The sequence below is a fragment of the Acinonyx jubatus genome, chromosome B4 (genome assembly GCF_027475565.1).
Source record: "Acinonyx jubatus isolate Ajub_Pintada_27869175 chromosome B4, VMU_Ajub_asm_v1.0, whole genome shotgun sequence".
NCBI classification, from domain to species: domain Eukaryota; kingdom Metazoa; phylum Chordata; class Mammalia; order Carnivora; family Felidae; genus Acinonyx; species Acinonyx jubatus.
In genome coordinates this window covers 48760154-48778947 of record NC_069387.1, presented here as the reverse complement: position 1 = coordinate 48778947, position 18794 = coordinate 48760154, and the positions used below count along the sequence as shown (strand labels likewise).

Sequence of the window (18794 nt, the reverse complement as noted above, 5' to 3'; positions counted from 1 at the left end):
ATTTGAGCCAATTTTCCAGATAACTCAATGTCTTTAAATTAAGTTTCACTAAATTAAGTGTGATCACTAGTGTTTCATAAGATGAGTTCAGAGTAACTTTATTAAATATCAAGGGTTTTCTGGATTATCTAGATTGCTGATATTAATTAAACTAGCCACTTTAAAATTCATCAAGGTATTTCAGTAACTTCTTGCAATACAGCAGTGTGTGTGTGTGTGTGTGTGTGTGTGTGTGTGTGTGTGTATGTATTTATCAGTGTAATCTATTGCAATTATTTTTTACCTTCTTTTTATTTCCCTGCAGTGGGAGCCATGATTATAACTCAAACACCCATTATACTTTACAAAGATTATTTTTTTTAACTTCCTACTTTCCTACCTCCGCTATCTCTCCCATTCAGTCAACCAACACATGACCTTTAGGTTAATCATCTTAAATGATATCTCTGATAATTTCACTGTCTAAAGTCTTTAATTATTCTATTATCTTCAGTTATTCAAAATTCATTAAATATACATATTTAATAAAGATATACATATGTATGCACACATACACATATATATGTGATACCAAAGCAATTCACTGAAAAAGGTAATAAAAATAAAGTCAATTAATAAAGTTTGTGTAGGATGTGAAAATAATCTGGCTGTGACATGTGTCACCCCATTGATCATCAGGGTTCATTCAGCTGATCTGGCTGGCTAGGCATATGTCCCCTTCCTCCCTCACTGCTCCATGTACTTCTCTCTCAGAGCTGCACACTCGGTCAAGGAAGATGACTTTCCCCATAGAGGAGGAACATTCTTTGGTCAAGGGTATATGAGTAGCTGCATTCCCCTGCTAGAACCTCCAAACAAGGTCTCAGGGTCCATTTGTAGGAGAATTTAGGGTAGTCAAGCTTCCAAGACCCCAGACACACCCAAATGAGGCACTGCATGTGGTAATCTGCCTGAAAGAAAGAAAGAAAGAAAGAAAGAAAGAAAGAAAGAAAGAAGAAAGAAAGTAAGTAAGTTAGTGGAATTATAATCATATATGTGTATTACACTTCTTCTTATAATTTTAAATCATTACATTCAATACATTTTATATAAACAAATTACTTTATGAGAGTCTAAGATGTGGATATCACTGTTTGACACTATAAGAAACACAAAAGAACCATGAAGAAAAATGCCACTACACAAACGTTTGTGACTTCCCTGATGTTGTTGGCAGAAAATTGTTGGAGGTAGCCAAAATGTTGTAGGTTAGAAGTGAAAAAAGTTAATGAATGTGGATGATGAGTGAATGCAGTCAGGAAATTCCCAGCCAACTTAACAATAGTGGTTCATTATGTAAAAGCCAGAAAGTTACTTAAAACAACAGACTATTAAAAAGGTGGATCATGTAATATAAACCACTCAATCTACCCTTCCCTGATTTATTGATAACGAAACTGACAACCAATAAGTCAATGGTCTGATCTGTTACATAGATCATAAGGTAGGGACAAGAAGATTTCGTTTTGATTTCCAGCTTTGTCATTTATATTTGTGACCTTGATAATTCAAGTAAACTTGAAGCACCTTCCTGAACTTTAAAATGGAAATAATTATAAGTCTTCTTTATATCACAACATCAGCGTAAGAATCAATGGGAATGGGGACTACTCCTTGAGAATTAAATGGCAACATGTGAAAGGGTATTTTGAACTGTAAATTCAATAATTACTTAAAAAAAAACTACTCTTTTAGGAGGCAGTACAGCATAGGGGTTAATATCTATGGCCTTAAAATCAAACAAATCTGAGTTTAAACCCCAGTTCTTCCATTGACTAAATGTGTGACTCTCAATTAGTCTGCATTTCTGAGCCTTTCTCATCATCTATAAGCTGGGGAAAGGTTGTTGTAAGGACTAAGTGAAATATTTTATGTAGAGGAAAAAGCAAGGTATCTGGTATAAGACAGCACTCAAAAATTAGCAGCTATAATGTGTGCTGCTATTATTATTATTCTAATATTTCACATGAATTAATAGGGCAAGACAGGACTCATGCACCAATGTCCTGCTCATATCTCTTTCTACCAAACCTACCACAACTTGAACACCAAGGGATCTGGTAGTGTGAATGAAATTGTGTCTTTCTCACGTGAATCATCCTAGATCCCTTTTTTGCCCTTACTTCTCACTTTTAATCCAACAGCAAGATTTAGTCTTTACTCTGAAATAGAATCTAAATCTGGCCATGTCTCATTATCTTCTTTGCTACCCACTTGGTCTACATTGTCACCATTGTCTCTACTGCCATTTCTTTCAGAGCTTTCTAACTTGTCTTGCTATTTCTTCTCTTGCCTCGTGAGTCCATTCTCTTCAAAACAGCTATCATACTCTTTCCAGAAGAAGTCCTACCATTCCTCTACCATTTCACAGTAGGATTTTGAAGACAAATTCCTTAAATGGTGAATGAGACTGCCCATGATTGGGCCTCTTGTACTGCTCCATCTACATATTATAACATTCTTCTCTTTGACCACTTCACTAGAAATGTGATGACCTTCATTCTGTGTTTCTAAAGTGTCAAACTTATTTTTGTCCCAAGGCCTTTGTATTTGCTCTTCTCTCTGCCTAGAATCCCCTTTCCTCTGTTTTTAAGTGTCTGGCTTCACTTCATCATCAAGTTTTCTCAAAGATTATCTCTTCAGAGAGGCTTCTCTGGTGATGCTATCACTTTTATACCATTACTGTGTTCCATTTTTTCTAATAGCACTTGTCAGGATCTAAAGTATCTTATTTATATGTGTATCTTTATTGCCTGCCTCTTACCATAAGAATGTGCAGTCTTTAAGTTAAGATTCTTATCCTCATTATCCATCCTTATGTTCTAATGTTCTTCCTTCCTTAAAAGTGCATGTACAGAGCAGATGATTAGTAATTACATTTTGAATAAACAAATGAATTAATAAAATCTATAGCTATTTCTATGTGAGCACAATAAAACATATTATTCAAATTACTGTCAGTGTCTTACATTGATGACATTGAGCAAGGAAACACAGTGGATTACATTCCAAATTTCAGTGGACATTGTTTCCCATACTAAGTCATGTTATATCTTAGAGATGATCTACAAGAAAGAAAAAACACATAGAAAACTTTTCAAATTATATTTTGATTATACCAATGTATATGCCAGCTATCTCATAATCTGTGTTTGTTTTATTTATTCAAAAAATACTGCATGGATGCCTACAATATGCCTGACACTACTCTAGAACCTTAAGATGCATCAATTAAAAAAAAAAAAGATGAAAATTTCTGTCCGTGTAGTTTCTTTTTTTTTTTTTTAAGTAGGCTCCACACCCAGCATGGAGCCTAATGTGGCGCTTGAACTCATGACCCTGAGATCAAGACCTGAGCTGAGATCAAGAGTTGGACGCTTCGGCACCCCTGCACAAATAATCCAGTGAAGAAATGGGCAAAAGACATGAATAGACACTTCCCCAAAGAAGACATCCAGATGGCCAACTGACACATGAAAATATGCTCGATGTCACTTATCATCAAAGAAATACAAATCAAATCACAATGAGATGCCACCTCACACCTGTCAGAATGGCTAACATTAAGGACTCAGGCAACAACAGATGTTGGCGAGGATGCGGAGAAAGAGCATCTCTTTTGCATTGCTGGTGGGAATGCAAGCTGGTGCAGCCACTCTGGAAAACAGTATGGAGGTTCCTCAAAAAACTAAAAATAGAACTACCCTACGACCCAGTAATTGCACTACTAGGCATTCATCCATGGGATACAGGTGTGCTGTTTTGAAGGGACACGTGCACCCCCATATGTATAGCAGCACTATCAACAATAGCCAAAGTATGGAAAGAGCCCAAATGTCCATTGATGGATGAATGGATAAAGAAGATGGGGTATATACATATACAATGGAGTATTACTCAGCAATCGAAAAGATTGAAATCTTGCCATTCGCAACTACATGGATGGAACTAGGGGTATTATGCTAAGTGAAATTAGTCAGAGAAAGACAAATATCATATGACTTCACTCATATGAGGACTTCAAGAGAGAAAACAGATGAACAGAAGGGAAAGGAAACAAAAATAATATAAAAACAGGGAGGGGGACAAAACATAAGAGGCTCTTAAATATGGAGAACAGAGGGTTACTGGAGGGGATGGGCTAAATGGGTAAGGGGTATTAAGGAATCTACTGAAATCATCGTTGCACTATATGCTAACTAATTTGGATGTAAATTTTAAAAAAATGAAATTAAAAAAAAAAAGGAGTGGTATATACATGCAATGGAATGCTACTAGGTGACCAAAAAGAATGAAATCTTGCCATTTGCAACAACGTGGATGGAACTAGAGTGTATTATGCTAAGCCAAATAAGTCAGTCAAAGAAATATGATATGATTTCACTCATATATGGAATTTAGGAGACACAACAAAGGAACATAGGGGAAGGAAAGCAAAAGTAAGATAAAAACAGAGAGGGAGGCAAACCATAAGAGACTCTTAAATACAGAGAACAAACTGAGGGTTGCTGGAGGAAAGTTCAGGGGGGATGGGCTAAATGGGTGATGGGCATTAAGGAGGGCACTTGTTGGGATGAGCACAGGGTGCTATATCTAAGTGAAAATCACTGGGCTCTACTAAAATCAATACTACGCTGTATGTTAACTAACTTGAATTTAAATAAAGAAACTAAAAAAAATGAATAAAGGATAATAGGAAGAGAACTGTAGATAATTCACTTGAAGAATTTTGCTGCAAAAGAGATAAAACAAATGGAACGACGGTAGCTGACAAAAGACTGGGGCTAAGAAAGAGTTGTTTATATATATTTAAGGAGGGAAAGATAATGGCATCATATAGCATGTTGGTGGGAATGACTCGAAAGAGGGAAAATTGATGGTATTTGGGAGTGGGAAATACTGGAGGGAGTGAGGTTGAGATCTAATTTACAAGTTGAGAATGTGGCAAGAATAATTCATCAATGGTAACAGTTTAGAGATCTGAGTATGTGGGTACAGAAATTCATAGGTGCATATATATGATGTGGAGATTTCTGTGGAAATTCTCTTCTGGTAATTGATTTTTTTCAGCAAAGTAGGGTTCCAGGCCATGACTCTGAGTGAGGGTGAAGCAGGATATTTGGGGGTTTGAGGAGAGGGGAGAGGTATGAAATCGTTATCTAAACGATGAGAGAGTGAATGAGCTAAGGAGATATAGAATATTGGCAGGGAGTATTAGGAGACCATTTGAGGTTTGTGGTCAGGAATTTCAAAGGAGTTGGTCACATGGTTGCAGTTTTCTTCCAGAAACACTAGGCTGCATGGATCTAAGAGCAGAGATGGCAGAGAGTGAATTATTTGGCCAATGAACTTCCAGAAAAGCAAGAGAAAGACAAGGGGATGAGGGTATAGAAAAGAATATGATCATACCAATTGACCATGGAACTTGGCTAAAAGAGAAGTAAGAACATAAAGGGCATCAAAGAGGTGAGAATAATGAAAAAAGCAATGGAGTGGAGGTCCTGAAGGAGTATAAGCATTTTGTGGTTGAGTAGCACACAGTAAACTGGGAAGACAGAAGGTGGTAGTCAGAGGATGCACAAAGTTGAGATTATGGAGTGGTTACCATTACTGGTCTAAGGTATGGGTTAACTTTTTCCAAAAAGTGGTAGACAGTAAATAGTTAGGATTTTCATACCGTCTCTCTTACAACTACTCTGTCATTGTGGTGTATGAGCAGTCATAGGTATATATAATGAATGGATGTGGCTGTGTTCCAATAAAACTTTATTTATAAATGGGTGGAAGCTGAACCTTACCTAATGGTAGTTCACCAACTCCTGGTCTGGGGGACAAGGTTCAGGGTGTGACCACGGGTATGAGTGGCTAATGTAGAGTTAGGAGACATTAGATATTAGAAAGGAACTGAAAAACCAAGATTTGGGAAGAAGGGAGGTTGGAAGGATGATCTATGTATATGGTAAAATTGCCAGGAACTAAGGCAGGAATAGAAGTGGACAGAGGACCAGGAGAGAGGAGTTGATGACTTTGAATAACAGAGGAAAATGTCCTAGAGATTGATAGACGACATCACAAAAGAGAAGTATTAGATGATACAATCAGATAACTTTGATATAATCAGAAACAATAAGCTGAAGCTTTTCAGTATGTGGAAGGAATGATGATCTGAAAGCAGTAATAGAATAAAGTTCATTTTCTAGGACTACGGTACTTCTCTTACACATGTTCAAAATAACTTCTCCCCTGTGCTAGCTTCCGCTGCACATATACAAAATAACTTCTCCCCAGACATAACAAGCACCTTTAACAGTTTAAGAACAATTGGAGTAAAAGAAATTTCCAGCAATGAGTCCCCAATACCAGGTGCCTCGGGAAGGGGATTACAACGCTACGGTTTGTAGATTCTGCAGATGCTGTGATGGGGCATCTTTGCAAACACTAACCAGCCTCCACCTGGAGGCACGTTTCAGCTCTCCTTGGCAAGACCAGCTTTCACATACACTGAATATTTTTTACTGTGTCTTCATAGTAAAATGAGAATTTTGGAATAGAGGCAGACTTGTTGCTACTATCTATACTATTATGTGCTAAAACAAGTACCACAGAGTCTAAAAAATCAGGTTGATTATCACTAAAGTCGAAAGAGATCGGAACATGCAAGTAAGATGCCTGAAAATGGAGATCCGAGGGCTTGAAAAGCTAAGTCCTCTAAAAGGGAACCGGAGGCTTTCAAAACGACTAAAATGACACCAAAGAGAGATTAACCAGCAGGCAGAGAGCTGGCAAAGTGTGCTCATGAATTATATACCGCACCAGAAGTTCTAGCAAGAGAAAAGCATAGGATTAATAATTAACTAGCAGAGTAATAATGGGCTTGTACGTTCTGCTTTTTCTCAGTGAAAGAAATCGGCCTACTTAGTCTTTCTGCCCATTGTTTGTCTCCTCATATTTATAGAAAGGAAAGTTCATAAGCCAAATCCTTTTTATAACTGTGAATCATTTCTTCCCAAAGCCTCTTCAGCATTTCGCTCCCACTCTCCTCTGGATCGTCCTGAAAGAAACTTGTGAGGTTGGCCTCAGGCTCCTGCTGGTGATTTGCACTACACAAGAGAGCTAGGGTACCTATACGGCCCCTTGCAGCCAACATTTGAAGCCCTTCTCCACAGTATTTTATTTATCACCATCATTATCTTCACCTCCAATAAGTATTTTGGTATTAAGTGCCTGTTTAGCACTCCCCTTCCTGTTGTGCACATCTCTGCTCTCTGCCTGCCTGGAGTTGGAAATCTAGGAAAGATGCACCGGCGCCTTTTCCACTCATGCCTTCGACACTCAGCACATTTCCTGGACCACAGATAGGGATTCGTTTAAATGTTTATTGGATGATAAATAAAAACATGCAGAAAACAAAAGAGAAATGTTAAATGAATGTCAGGAAGGAGCATGAATACATTTACATTATGTATTAGTAAGTTTATTTCAAAGTGCTGAACAGGAAGGACTGCCTGGGTGGCTCAGCCTCAGTTGGTGGCTCAGTTGAACTTTGGACCTGGTCATGATCTTGTGGTTCCTGTGTTCGAGCCCCGCATCTGGCTGTCTGCTGTCTGCACAAAGTCTGCTTGGGGTCCTCTGTCCCTGTCTCTCTGCCCCTCCCCTTCTCTCTCTCTCTCTCTCTCTCAAAAATAAGTATTTTTTTTAAAGTGCTGAACAAATGCACAGTTTTTCTGGGCTAAAGTACAAGTAAATCAGGGGTGAAATTTTCCTGAGAGAGAAGGGAAGAGATGATAAGATCTCTTTTTATAGAAAAGGAAACTAAAGGTTTAGCCTTTACAGTATATAGGTTTTCTATAACCACTTTCCTTTTAATGTTTATTTATGATCTCTCACTGTAGAAAAATTTGCAAAGTACAGAAAAAGTAAGAAGAAGGAAAATTAAAAATCTGATAATTCAACCACTCAGAGCTAACATTGCTTACGTTATTTAATGTATTCCCTTCCAATTTTTTGCCACACATATGCAAAAGAGAGAGATTAGTGTAATGAACTCCTGCTGTATTCACATTCCAGCTTTAATAATTTTCAACTCCTAGCCAAACCTGTCTCATCTCTACTCTCACTTGCACACTCTCTTCCTCCTCTTTGTATAATTTTGACGCAAATCCCAGATACCCTATTATGATAAATGTTGTAAATATTTTAGCATGTATCCCTAAGGTTGCGATGCATATTTTAAGATAGTTAATGTACAAAATCAGATATACTCATTTTCATCTCTTTCTGATATCAGAAAAAAATTGGGGGGCTTTTTAAATTTTTACTTTAATTCCAGTTAGTTAACATACAGTGTTATATTAGTTTCAGGTGTACAATATAGTGATTCAGCACTTCCATACATCACCCTGTGCTCATGATGGCAAGTGCCCTTCTTAATCCCCATCACCTATTTCACCCACCTCCCACCTCCTCCCCTCTGTAACCATCAGTGTGTTCTCTAGAATTAGAGTCTGTTAAAATATATTATTTGTAATTGAAATAAAAAAAATTCTCCATGATTGTTTCCAAACCTCTCGCCACCATTACCCCAACAATGACGTGGGGAAAAAAGATAACCATTTTGGAGACCCAAAGTTTAAGCTATTGTCTCTCTTTAGGTAACCTCTCCTTAAATAGGATAATTTAAATGCATGTAAGGGGCTTTGTGGAAGTACGGGACATTTGACTTGGTAAGATTAATACTGTTAAAAAATAGCCAATCTGATTCCATTCCTACTAATATAGTATTATACATACAGTACAGCAAGTAAGAGCCACAGGACCTCTGCAAGTGGGTGATGATATTATTCCCATTTTATAGAGAAGAACACTGAGGCTTGGAAAGTTTGAGTAACATACTTAAAATCACAGAAGTAGTAAATAGTTGACCTAGGATTTTAGCATAATCTTGTTTAACTCCAGAACCCATCCTCTTAATCTCCGTGCTAATTTTATATGATAAATTCAAGTTTTCTACACGGAAACTAATGATGTATATACACTCACAGAGTGGTAGACCTCATTATTACATTGTCATATTACCTAGTATAATCCTCACCTCAATCTAAAATTAGTAAGAAATATTCAAAAAGGAGTAAAATTTGGGTGAATATATTGGGACACTGAAACCACCAAGTAATCAAATTTTCCATGTACCTGTACAAGAGTATATTTTGCTATATTTTATTCCTTTTAGACATACGTAAATTCTAACATCACAATGCCTCACTATAATAACTTTAACAAAGTCTAACTCAAATTTTGTCTTTATCAGTAAACTTTTTCTGAGGTATGATCAACACGAATTTGAATAATATCTATGAAAGTATTTTATAGTGAATGTTCTAAATTTTGACCTCTTTTCCTCTCAGTCTCTGTAATACACAGATTTGTTCCAAGTACCATCAGAGGAACCTGTATGAATCTTTTGACACTGTTCAATGGATTTGGTTGTTTCATGGGGGCACTGCTGGTGGAGTTGGTATATCTCATCTCAGAAGGTAAAAATAGATTCACGGTATGCTTATATATATATATATATATATATATATATATATATATATATTGATTTGATGACTAGAGAATTGGGAGACAAAACCTTAAGAGAAGGGCTTTGCCAGGGTAGTCTTTTTTTTAATTGATCCACTTTTGCAATTAAGATAGAATTAAGATAGGAAATAGACTCTTGCTGTATTCATTAATTTCTGGGAATTGTTTTTCTTTTGATAGGAGGAGGTAATTACAGAATGTCACTTCTCATGAGACCCTTTCTGCTGTCTCTCTTTAGCGTATTTTAAAACAAATCGGTCATTATATTCTTATTAGATCTCTCAATGAGGGCATATTCAATAATGTCTCACAGCTGGCATACATAATCCTCAGAAAAGGTGAGTCCTATGTAAATGTAGGAGGAGGGGGTATCTGGATGATCTTTTTTCCTTGTGATTGCCCAGAAATCATGTCTACGCAACCAAAGAGAAATTGTAAATTGAATAGCAAATGGTCTTGGAAAATTTTTCCCATACAAATTGATTAGGAAAAACAACCCCTCTGAAAAATTCACGTGCAACAAAAAAGTACAACTCACATGTGCTGGTAGAAAAATCAACAGGATGACAACAGTAACTAGATATCATGGTGAAATACCTTTGGCTGTATTTTAAATCCACAGACTTTTTCCTTTATTTGTTCTAAGATGTTAATACGGCTTCACATTTTTTTTGAAATTAATTTTGCTTATTTTATGAAAATCTTACAAGCTTATTCTTCTCTACTTTGAAAAATATAGTTGTGCACTTAAAAGAAAGCATTGGCTTGTGTTCTCTTGCAACAAACAAATTTAATTTACTTGCTTTCAAACTAGGGAAAAATTAATCTCTATGAGTGAAAAACTCCTTTTAACACTATTTTCATTCAAAAATATTTATAGGTGACCCACTCTGTTCTAGACATCATATTGAACACTGGGGACACCATGGCAAAGAAATACACACTTCCACATTCTCAGTGTTTCCACGGGTATAGCGAGGCAATAAAATGAAGAGTGATAAATTTGATGATAGGTATAGTAGAGTTCTAGGGAGCAAATGTACAACCCTTGATTGGTTCTTAATAAGATCAAACCCTGCCTTTTTCTTAGTTAACTGAGAAAGTTCAACAAGTGTGTATTGAATGCTTACTGTGTGTTAGGCTCTGTGCTATATGGAGTTATTTAAGATTTGGTTCCATTTCTCAAAGGACAAAAATCCAGCCAGTCATAACAACACGTGTACACAGCAGCAAGTTGTTAACCTCTCTGGTGGTTAGGTTCTTTATACATATAAACACAGAACAAAGCACTGGTATTAGAGTTTTAGAGGATAACCTGAGAAAGTCTTACCTATATCTTTACGTACACATGTGTTCAGCATATATTTATTTTCTTCAGCATTACTCATTGAAGATGTCTCTGAAAATTTGCTTAAAAAATGTCTATAATCAGGGGCACCTGGGTGGCGCAGTCAGTGGAGCGTCCAGCTCTTGATTTTGGCTCTCAGGTCATTATCTCAGTTTGTGAGTTCAAGCCCCACCATGGGTTCTGTGCTGACAACACAGAGCCTGCTTGGGATTCTTTCTCTCTCTTCCTCTCCCTCTGCCCCTCCCCTCCTTGAGCTCTTTCTCTCTCTCTCTCAAAATAAACAAATAAACGTTTAAAAAAAGGTCTATAATCAAACCACATTTGACATATTCTAGAAGAATTACAAAGTCAAATATTATTATCAGTTTATCTTTTACATAAATCTACATTTTTCATATGCATGTTTGAGGAAGGTACCCAGTTAGGCCAAACTTCACAAGACTGTGCTAACTTCAGTCATCAGCCACAAGTTCAGAGGTCCCCAGGACTGCCATTCCTTCTGATAAGCTGGCTATAATAAATGTCAAGGTCCCCAAGATCCCCTCCAGTTTGACAGTTTGCTAGAGAGACTCACAGAACTCAGGAAAGCACAACACTTATGATTACAGCTTTATTATAGAAAAAAAAAAATACAAATCAGGACAGGGTCTAAGAGGGTTCCAAAAGTGAAAGGACCTTCATCCTCAGCGATGCAGTGGCCAACTGGCTCACCAGTGTGACAATATACAGAATATAGCCAACCAGGGAAGCTTACTTAAACTTCAGTATGCAGAATTTTCATTGAAGTTTTATTATTTATGTAGGCAAGATTGATTGAGCCTTTGGCCATATGATTAAACACAGTCTCCCGCCTCTCTTCCCTCCAGAGGTTGGGCTTCACTTGGCTCAAAGCCCCAACCGTCTAATCAGTGCTGGGTCTTCCTGGCTGGCCAGGGCCCTTAGGTGTCAGCTCATTAGCATAAGGTCTCAGGTGGGGCTCCTGGGGAACCACCATGAATAACAAAGACATTCCAGTTACTCAGAAAACTCAAAGGGTTTGGTGTTTACCAACCAGGAATCCAGGACAAAGGCCAGGCAAACTCTTTATTACACACCATTATTCTTGCAATCTATTTCACCGAAAACCTAAATTTCTGTTGAGAATATGAATAGAATGGTATATTATTGTATTTAATGCAAGAATTTTATAAAGGCAATATTATTATCCTTATTTTTGAAATGTAATAATTGAAACAGAAAAACGAAAGCAAAATGGTTCAGTGGTCATAACTAGTATGACAGAGATCTGACCGTCTCAGAGTTCTAACACCAACATCAACATTGCTTTTGATACACCAAACAACTATTAGGGGTCACCCAGTGTAAAAGCCTTTTAAAGACATTTGTTATTTTGCAATACAACCTCCTTGGATAAGGTCTACATGTAGAATATCATTGATAATATTCTAGATATAGCAAAAGATGAATAAATAGAAGTTGATATAAATTTATCAGAGTTTGGTGCCCATGAAAGGAGGTTTACCAAGGACAAATGGTGAGGACGTCTTCACCACATAAATGTGAGTGAGGTGCTCTCTAACTTATAGTCAAAAGAACACCATTTAAATTACCACTAATTCAATTTACTTTTTCTTTAAAGGTTTTTGTTGTTGTTGTTCATAATAATATTGTTTTGCATCAAGTCTTATCCCAATAAATTAGAATTTTACAATTGGATATTATGTCAGAGCCCATCTAGTCTAACATTGTACCCCAGACTAGATGGACCAGCGTCATCTAACACCCAGAAAAATTCTCTGCTTTGAGATGTAACCTGAGTCTGCCCATCTGCTGACAACTATGTTCCACAGAATAAAGGTGATTTTCTATCCACATATCAACTCTTCCAACATCTGATAAAGATTTGGAGAAATAATGCTGTACAATGTTCAAATCCAGGCAGTCTAGGTATGTGTCCTCAGTTTCCATATCAATAACAACAATACATAGCTCATTGTGTTGTTATCAGGGTTAAGTTTGTAATACACGCAATATGTGCTCAGTAAAGATGGTTATAGTCTAGTATTACGGTTTCTAGGATTAAACACAATACTCAAGTTGTTACTTTTATCAACCTGGTGACTCTCTCACCCTCTCTCTTTTTGAATGCCAACAGAGATTGCATTGACTTTTTTAGTAGCTGCATTGTGCTTACGGTCAATTAAAACCTGAGGTGTTTTTTGTTTTGTTTTGTTTTGTTTTGTTTTTTTAAGCAGTTGCTCTCAATTCAGTTTCACTCATCATATCACAATTTTTTTTTCTAATTAAATTCAGGACTTTATCCTTTATAAATGTTAATTCACCATCTTAAATAACAGACATTTTTAAAACTTGATTCTGTCACCCAGTGAGTTACTAATCTTTACTCTTCTACTAGCTTTGTGTCATCTGCAAATTTAGTAAGCAAGTTCCTAGACTTCTTACAGGTAATTGAAAAAATTGTTGAATTGGACAGGACCAAAAATAGAACCTTATGGAAAGTTCCTAAAGATCTCACTGCAAGTTATCAACTAATCTTCCTCTTTTGGATGTAATCAGCTCCCACTTCATCTAATTACTATCATTCAGCCCATGCATTTCATCATTCCCTGAATGATGTCACAGGAGACTGTCATATGTTTTTCTGGGAGCAGGATATATCTGTGTTTGTGACACTCCCTTTAGCCATCAGAATAGCATTCATCAAGAAAGGAAGTGAAGTTTATTTAGAGGATTAGGTCTTGTAACCCTAAATTGGCTTATGTGACCAATTAAGGCCCCTAAAAAAGAATGATCCTATATGGATGACATTGGGTAGGTCATTATCTTCTCTAAGACTTTCCCTTTATTTAAAAAAGGGAATGCTGCACTCCACTTTTCTCAGAGATGATGATAATTTTAATGCCAGAGCTTACTTTAAATATAAAGGAAGTTGTACGTTGTCATGGCCTGTTTGGTTAAAACAAGATTAGTCTTTTAGTCAAACAGCCAGACCAATTTTTATGACAGAGCCGACCATAAAGACCCCAACAGTGTAACTATGTGTTTAAGCATCCCACATGCCTCCACGTTCCATTTAGCATATAAGATATTTTAAACCTTTAAGGATTCATGTCAGCTGAGCATGTGTGCATGTGAGTGTGTGTGAGTGTTGGTGTATGATTGGAAGAGACGATCAGCTATCACAGTCTCCCAGTCTCCAAGCTGCATTAGTCATTTTTAGCACCATGATGGAGAATGGTGTGAATGTGGTAAATTCAAAAGATTTCTCAAAACTTGACTGTGCAGACAGATAACTGTTAGAGTGACATTTTCAGTACAAGTGAGAAAACTGATCCTTCTGGGATCTCTAACTCTGAGTGCTTTAAAGGAGAAGATACAAGACTAAACCCATCCTCCTACACTAATCATTTCAGGAATAGTTTATCTAAAAGTAGCAATGCTAATATAAGGGAGTGAAGAAGTCAGTCAAACTGCTTATTTCCACCATATGCCATTAGCAGTCAGATCAATTTTCTCATACTCATGAGTCTAAGCTTACCTTTTGAAAAAAAAATAACAAAATAGAATTCAGTGAAAAGTGACATCTTAGTTATGGACGTGAAGATGATTGAAAGATCCAAAGCAAAATGTCTAAGGGAAAAAGGATAATTGGGCAGAATCAAGAAGTCAAGGAATACATCTTCTTGTCCCTGTTAGTCCTTCCTCTTAGAATTCAGGAAGGGAGTAAGGATTTAGCCGTTTGATTGTATATTGTAGATGTACAATAACAATACAAACCATTACTTTTGGGCACTTTTATCAATGTGGTGCTTTACGTTTATTTCCTCTAGTTCTCATAGAAATCTTGGAAGTTAAGTTATTAGTGACACCATTTTAGAGAAGGAGAAATTGAGACTCAGAAAAGTTAAGTATTGTGCTCAAGGTCTCACAGCTTATTAAGAACTGAGTTGAATTTCAGATTTGTCTGACTCAAAGATCTGCCCTTTCTATCTCTTTTGAACCAATAACAATGGATAGTTCTTTCCATCGTCTAAGAGATATTTTGAACTCTGCCCTGATATTGTTATGAACTCTAAGGCCTCTGAGCAGCTTCAAAGGTCTCTGTGGAGCCAAAGGTTGAGGATGTAGAACAAGTTATATCTGAGATACATACCCCCATTGTACAAGGAGGATTCTGAATCTAATTCTGACTGAACACCATGAGCACGATTTGCCTGTGAGAATTGTGGGCCCACCAAGTAAGCTATGGGAGCGCTGGCACTAGACCAGTTGACAGACAAGTAGAGAATGGCCTGGCTAAAGATAAATTATGAGGTAGGCCATTTTCCCTTCCTAGGTCTAAAAATCTCATTTCAAAACCCAGATGAAGCTGGACCTGAGGCACTGATATGAATTTGAAGAAACATATCTTTAAGAAAATAGGCATGGACTTATGGGATCCAGTTAAATAGTTTCCAGATGCATAAATATTTTCTTTCAAGTTTACTGCAACTACAAATTCCTGTTTCACGAGCGACTCAGAGTTTCATGGCAACACGGCTGTCAGTGGTCTCAATAATCACAGATATTTAAATGAGAATTTTAAAAGATCACATTTTTAACTTAAAATGATCTTGATGGGAATCAAACAGCTAAATTCTTTACTCCCTTCCTGAGTTCTGTATCTTCAATATTTCTAATATTTTCAAAATATTAAACTACTAAAATTTCCATAATCATAGATAAATAAATATGCATATATATATATATATATATATATGAGGATTGTTTCAAACAGGAAATGGTAAACTGGGTAAAATCCTACTGTGAGATCAAATAAAAATGAAGAATGGAAAGTATCTGCAGGTTTGGCAACATCATTATCACTGAAAACTTTATAAGAGTCATTTCAGCGGTAAGAAGGAAATGAAGACAAGTTTGGAATAGGGTGAAGAATATCTAGTAAGTGAAACATTAAAGGTATCACATTCTAACAACCTTTTTGAGGAACTTGGCACTAAAGAAGATTTAAAAGATAAAGTGGTGGCTAGATGGGCATGTGGGTAGATTTGCCAGATTTAATAAATAAAAGCACAGAGTCTTTTGAACTTTCAGGTAAACAATGAATACTTCGCTTTTAGTATAAGCATGTCTCACGCAATACTGTGAGCATACTTTACACCAAAAAATTATTTGTACGATATTTATGACAGAGCTGACCCTAGAAAATAACTCGTTGTTGTTCTGAGATTCAAATTTAATGATGGGTCCTGTATTTTATCTGGGACATTAGGTGTGAGTTCAAGATACTTTTTTATTTCCAGAGATACTTGGCCATATTTAACCGACAAGAACATCTGGTGTAGATGGAGAAGCTAAAAATGCAAGAGAAAGAAGAGAGATTGACTTCTTACTGGAGGGTGGATGCTTCTTTCCTCCACTAAAACAGAAGAGAGAATGGGGAGGTGTGGTCCTGGTATTGGAAAGATGCTGACTCCTACTGTTCAAGGCTCTCAGTTTTCTTTATGACATATGCAGCAAGCCAATCATGAGAGCAAAGGGGGATTAGGATGAAAATGAGGAATAGGAAGAGCAGGTAGCTAAGAACGTGTTGTCACAGGAGCGAGATGATTTAGAAGAAGAGAATTAGGATTGCCATCAGTGTTGAAGGCCCAGTTGATACTGGTCATTACAAAGAGCAATACCAAACTACCTACAGCATGATTTTGTCCAGTGATAGTCAGGTATCCAATGCAGTTATGAAGCTGTCTGGTAGATTTTAAAATGGTCTGAAAACCACAAGAGAGGAAGAAAGGCACAAACCGTACTCTTGAATTAAAGCAATTTGAAGTAAACCTCACATGTGATTTCCCTCCAAATATGCAAGAGGGGGGTGGATATCTTTTCAAATTCTGAAATAAACAAGTCTACATCATTAGCTAACTGAAGTTACAATAGAGAACAGACTGTACAAATAAGCAGATATTGGGAAAAATCAGTTCCTGCTATATCCATGATATTATTTAAATTCAGTATTTTACTATTTTAAACAGTTCCACTTCGAGGTTGACTTATAAATTCAGTTCACAAATACGTATTGGGTTCCTACTATGTGCGAGCACTGGCTAGATAGTGAATTAATAATACCACGGCTGATGTTTAATTAACAAGAAGAATCTTATAGAAATATTTGACACTCAAATTAATATCAGATATATTCATTTGACTAATGCTATTACAATTACAGTTCATAGCTAATGGCATTATCGGGCTATTATCACAAAGCATTACCTCTCTTCTAAAACTCATTTCCATGATAATTCATTGAAATCATCATGAGAACACACTATCTTGATGGGTTTTTACCTCCCAGTGCTCTTCAAGAGAATGAACTCACCCTTATAAGAAAGCGTGTTTTCCCAAATATCATCCCATGCTCATTCTTTTTGCAGATCAGGTGAACAATGCACATAGCGCTTTCTCTACAATTTTGAAAGACACGGCATCCCTTCCTGGAAACAGCAACCTAACTTCATTTTTATTCACAATTCCCAGGAAGAACAAATGCAAATTAAAGTCTCCATGCAGACTTTGTTAGGAGAGCCAGGAACTGAGTATGTGCAGATTTGGGCCCAACCTCAGTTCACCCATTCGATCAACAAATAATTATTCTGTCTCCTTTACATGACTTCAGGCAGACACTTTAGCCTCTCCATGCCTCTGTTTCCTCGTCTGTAAATTGAGGCTAATAATAGTTTGAGTACTTATTCGACAAATAGGAAAAGGTGGTAGAAAAGCCAGAGTAGAATATAGTTGTTAGATATTATTTCCTTCAGGTATCATGAAAATTAATGTGTTTTAAAAATTAACTCAGGTAGGAGAGCTATGAATCTCAAATGAAGCATTTAAATCAGGTTACTGAATAGAGGAAGGAAAGAAATTAACATTTATTAAGTGTCAGTTATATGCAGACCTTGCTATATGTATTTCACAAAGATATTATTTCATTAAATCTTCACAACAATTCTTTGGGGGTGGATATTTGTAGCCCCATCACATGTAAAAGGAAAATGAACTCGGAAAGTTATATAAGTTGTCCAAATCTTACAACAGTGGTGGATTCCTGATTCCCAAGCTCTTTTTGCTGCACAGGGTTTATTTCCCGTGGCACAGAAGTACATCCACCCTGGAGAATGACTGTTACATGTCTTTAATTACATACTTCTTCGCACATAGTGAAGTGATAGATGTGCCTAAGATAAAGTTAGGTATAAAAGCCATTTCAGTTTTGTCTCAACAATTTTGGAGGTTTACCACATCACCAGTGTTACAAAAGATAACTTTAAAAATATATTGCCAAAGTCTCAGGGAAAATAATTGCTTACTGTGCTCAACTCTAATTTGAAGAGATTCCAAAAGGCACCATCTAATATTTTCAAAGGCCCACTACATTCAAAATAAAACAGTAGTTAGTAAAAAGGGGAAATATTGAATCTTTCTCCAAAAAGACATAGCAGAAATCTGCCTCTCATCAAAAGCAACATGCCGTAGCCCTTAAAATAATGCCATGTATATTTGAGATAGTTGGTAAATCTAGGATTTCAGTAGGGAATATAGTGACATATCACTGAAGTGACTGAATCTTAGGTTTCAGAATAGACTAGTTATTGTAACTTGGGATACTATGATTTCCAAAATGATATCTTAGGACAGTTTTATAAATAGCACATAACTTCCAAGTTACAACATCCAGGCTGCTATTCAATACTTCAATTGCTGAAGAAGAGTAGGTTGTGAGAGAAAACCACCCTTTTCTGTTGTTTGA

At 36.6% G+C, this 18794-nt stretch overlaps 1 protein-coding gene across 1 annotated transcript in view; it reads left to right on the top strand.

The window, feature by feature from the left end:
• SLC15A5 (solute carrier family 15 member 5) overlaps positions 1-18794 on the top strand; it is an 85887-nt gene that overhangs the window by 50818 nt on the left and 16275 nt on the right. Inside the window, exon 7 of the mRNA XM_027035635.2 lies at positions 9444-9572. Within this exon, the coding sequence (XP_026891436.1) occupies positions 9444-9572 (129 nt within the window). The remainder of the gene's footprint in view (positions 1-9443; positions 9573-18794) is intronic.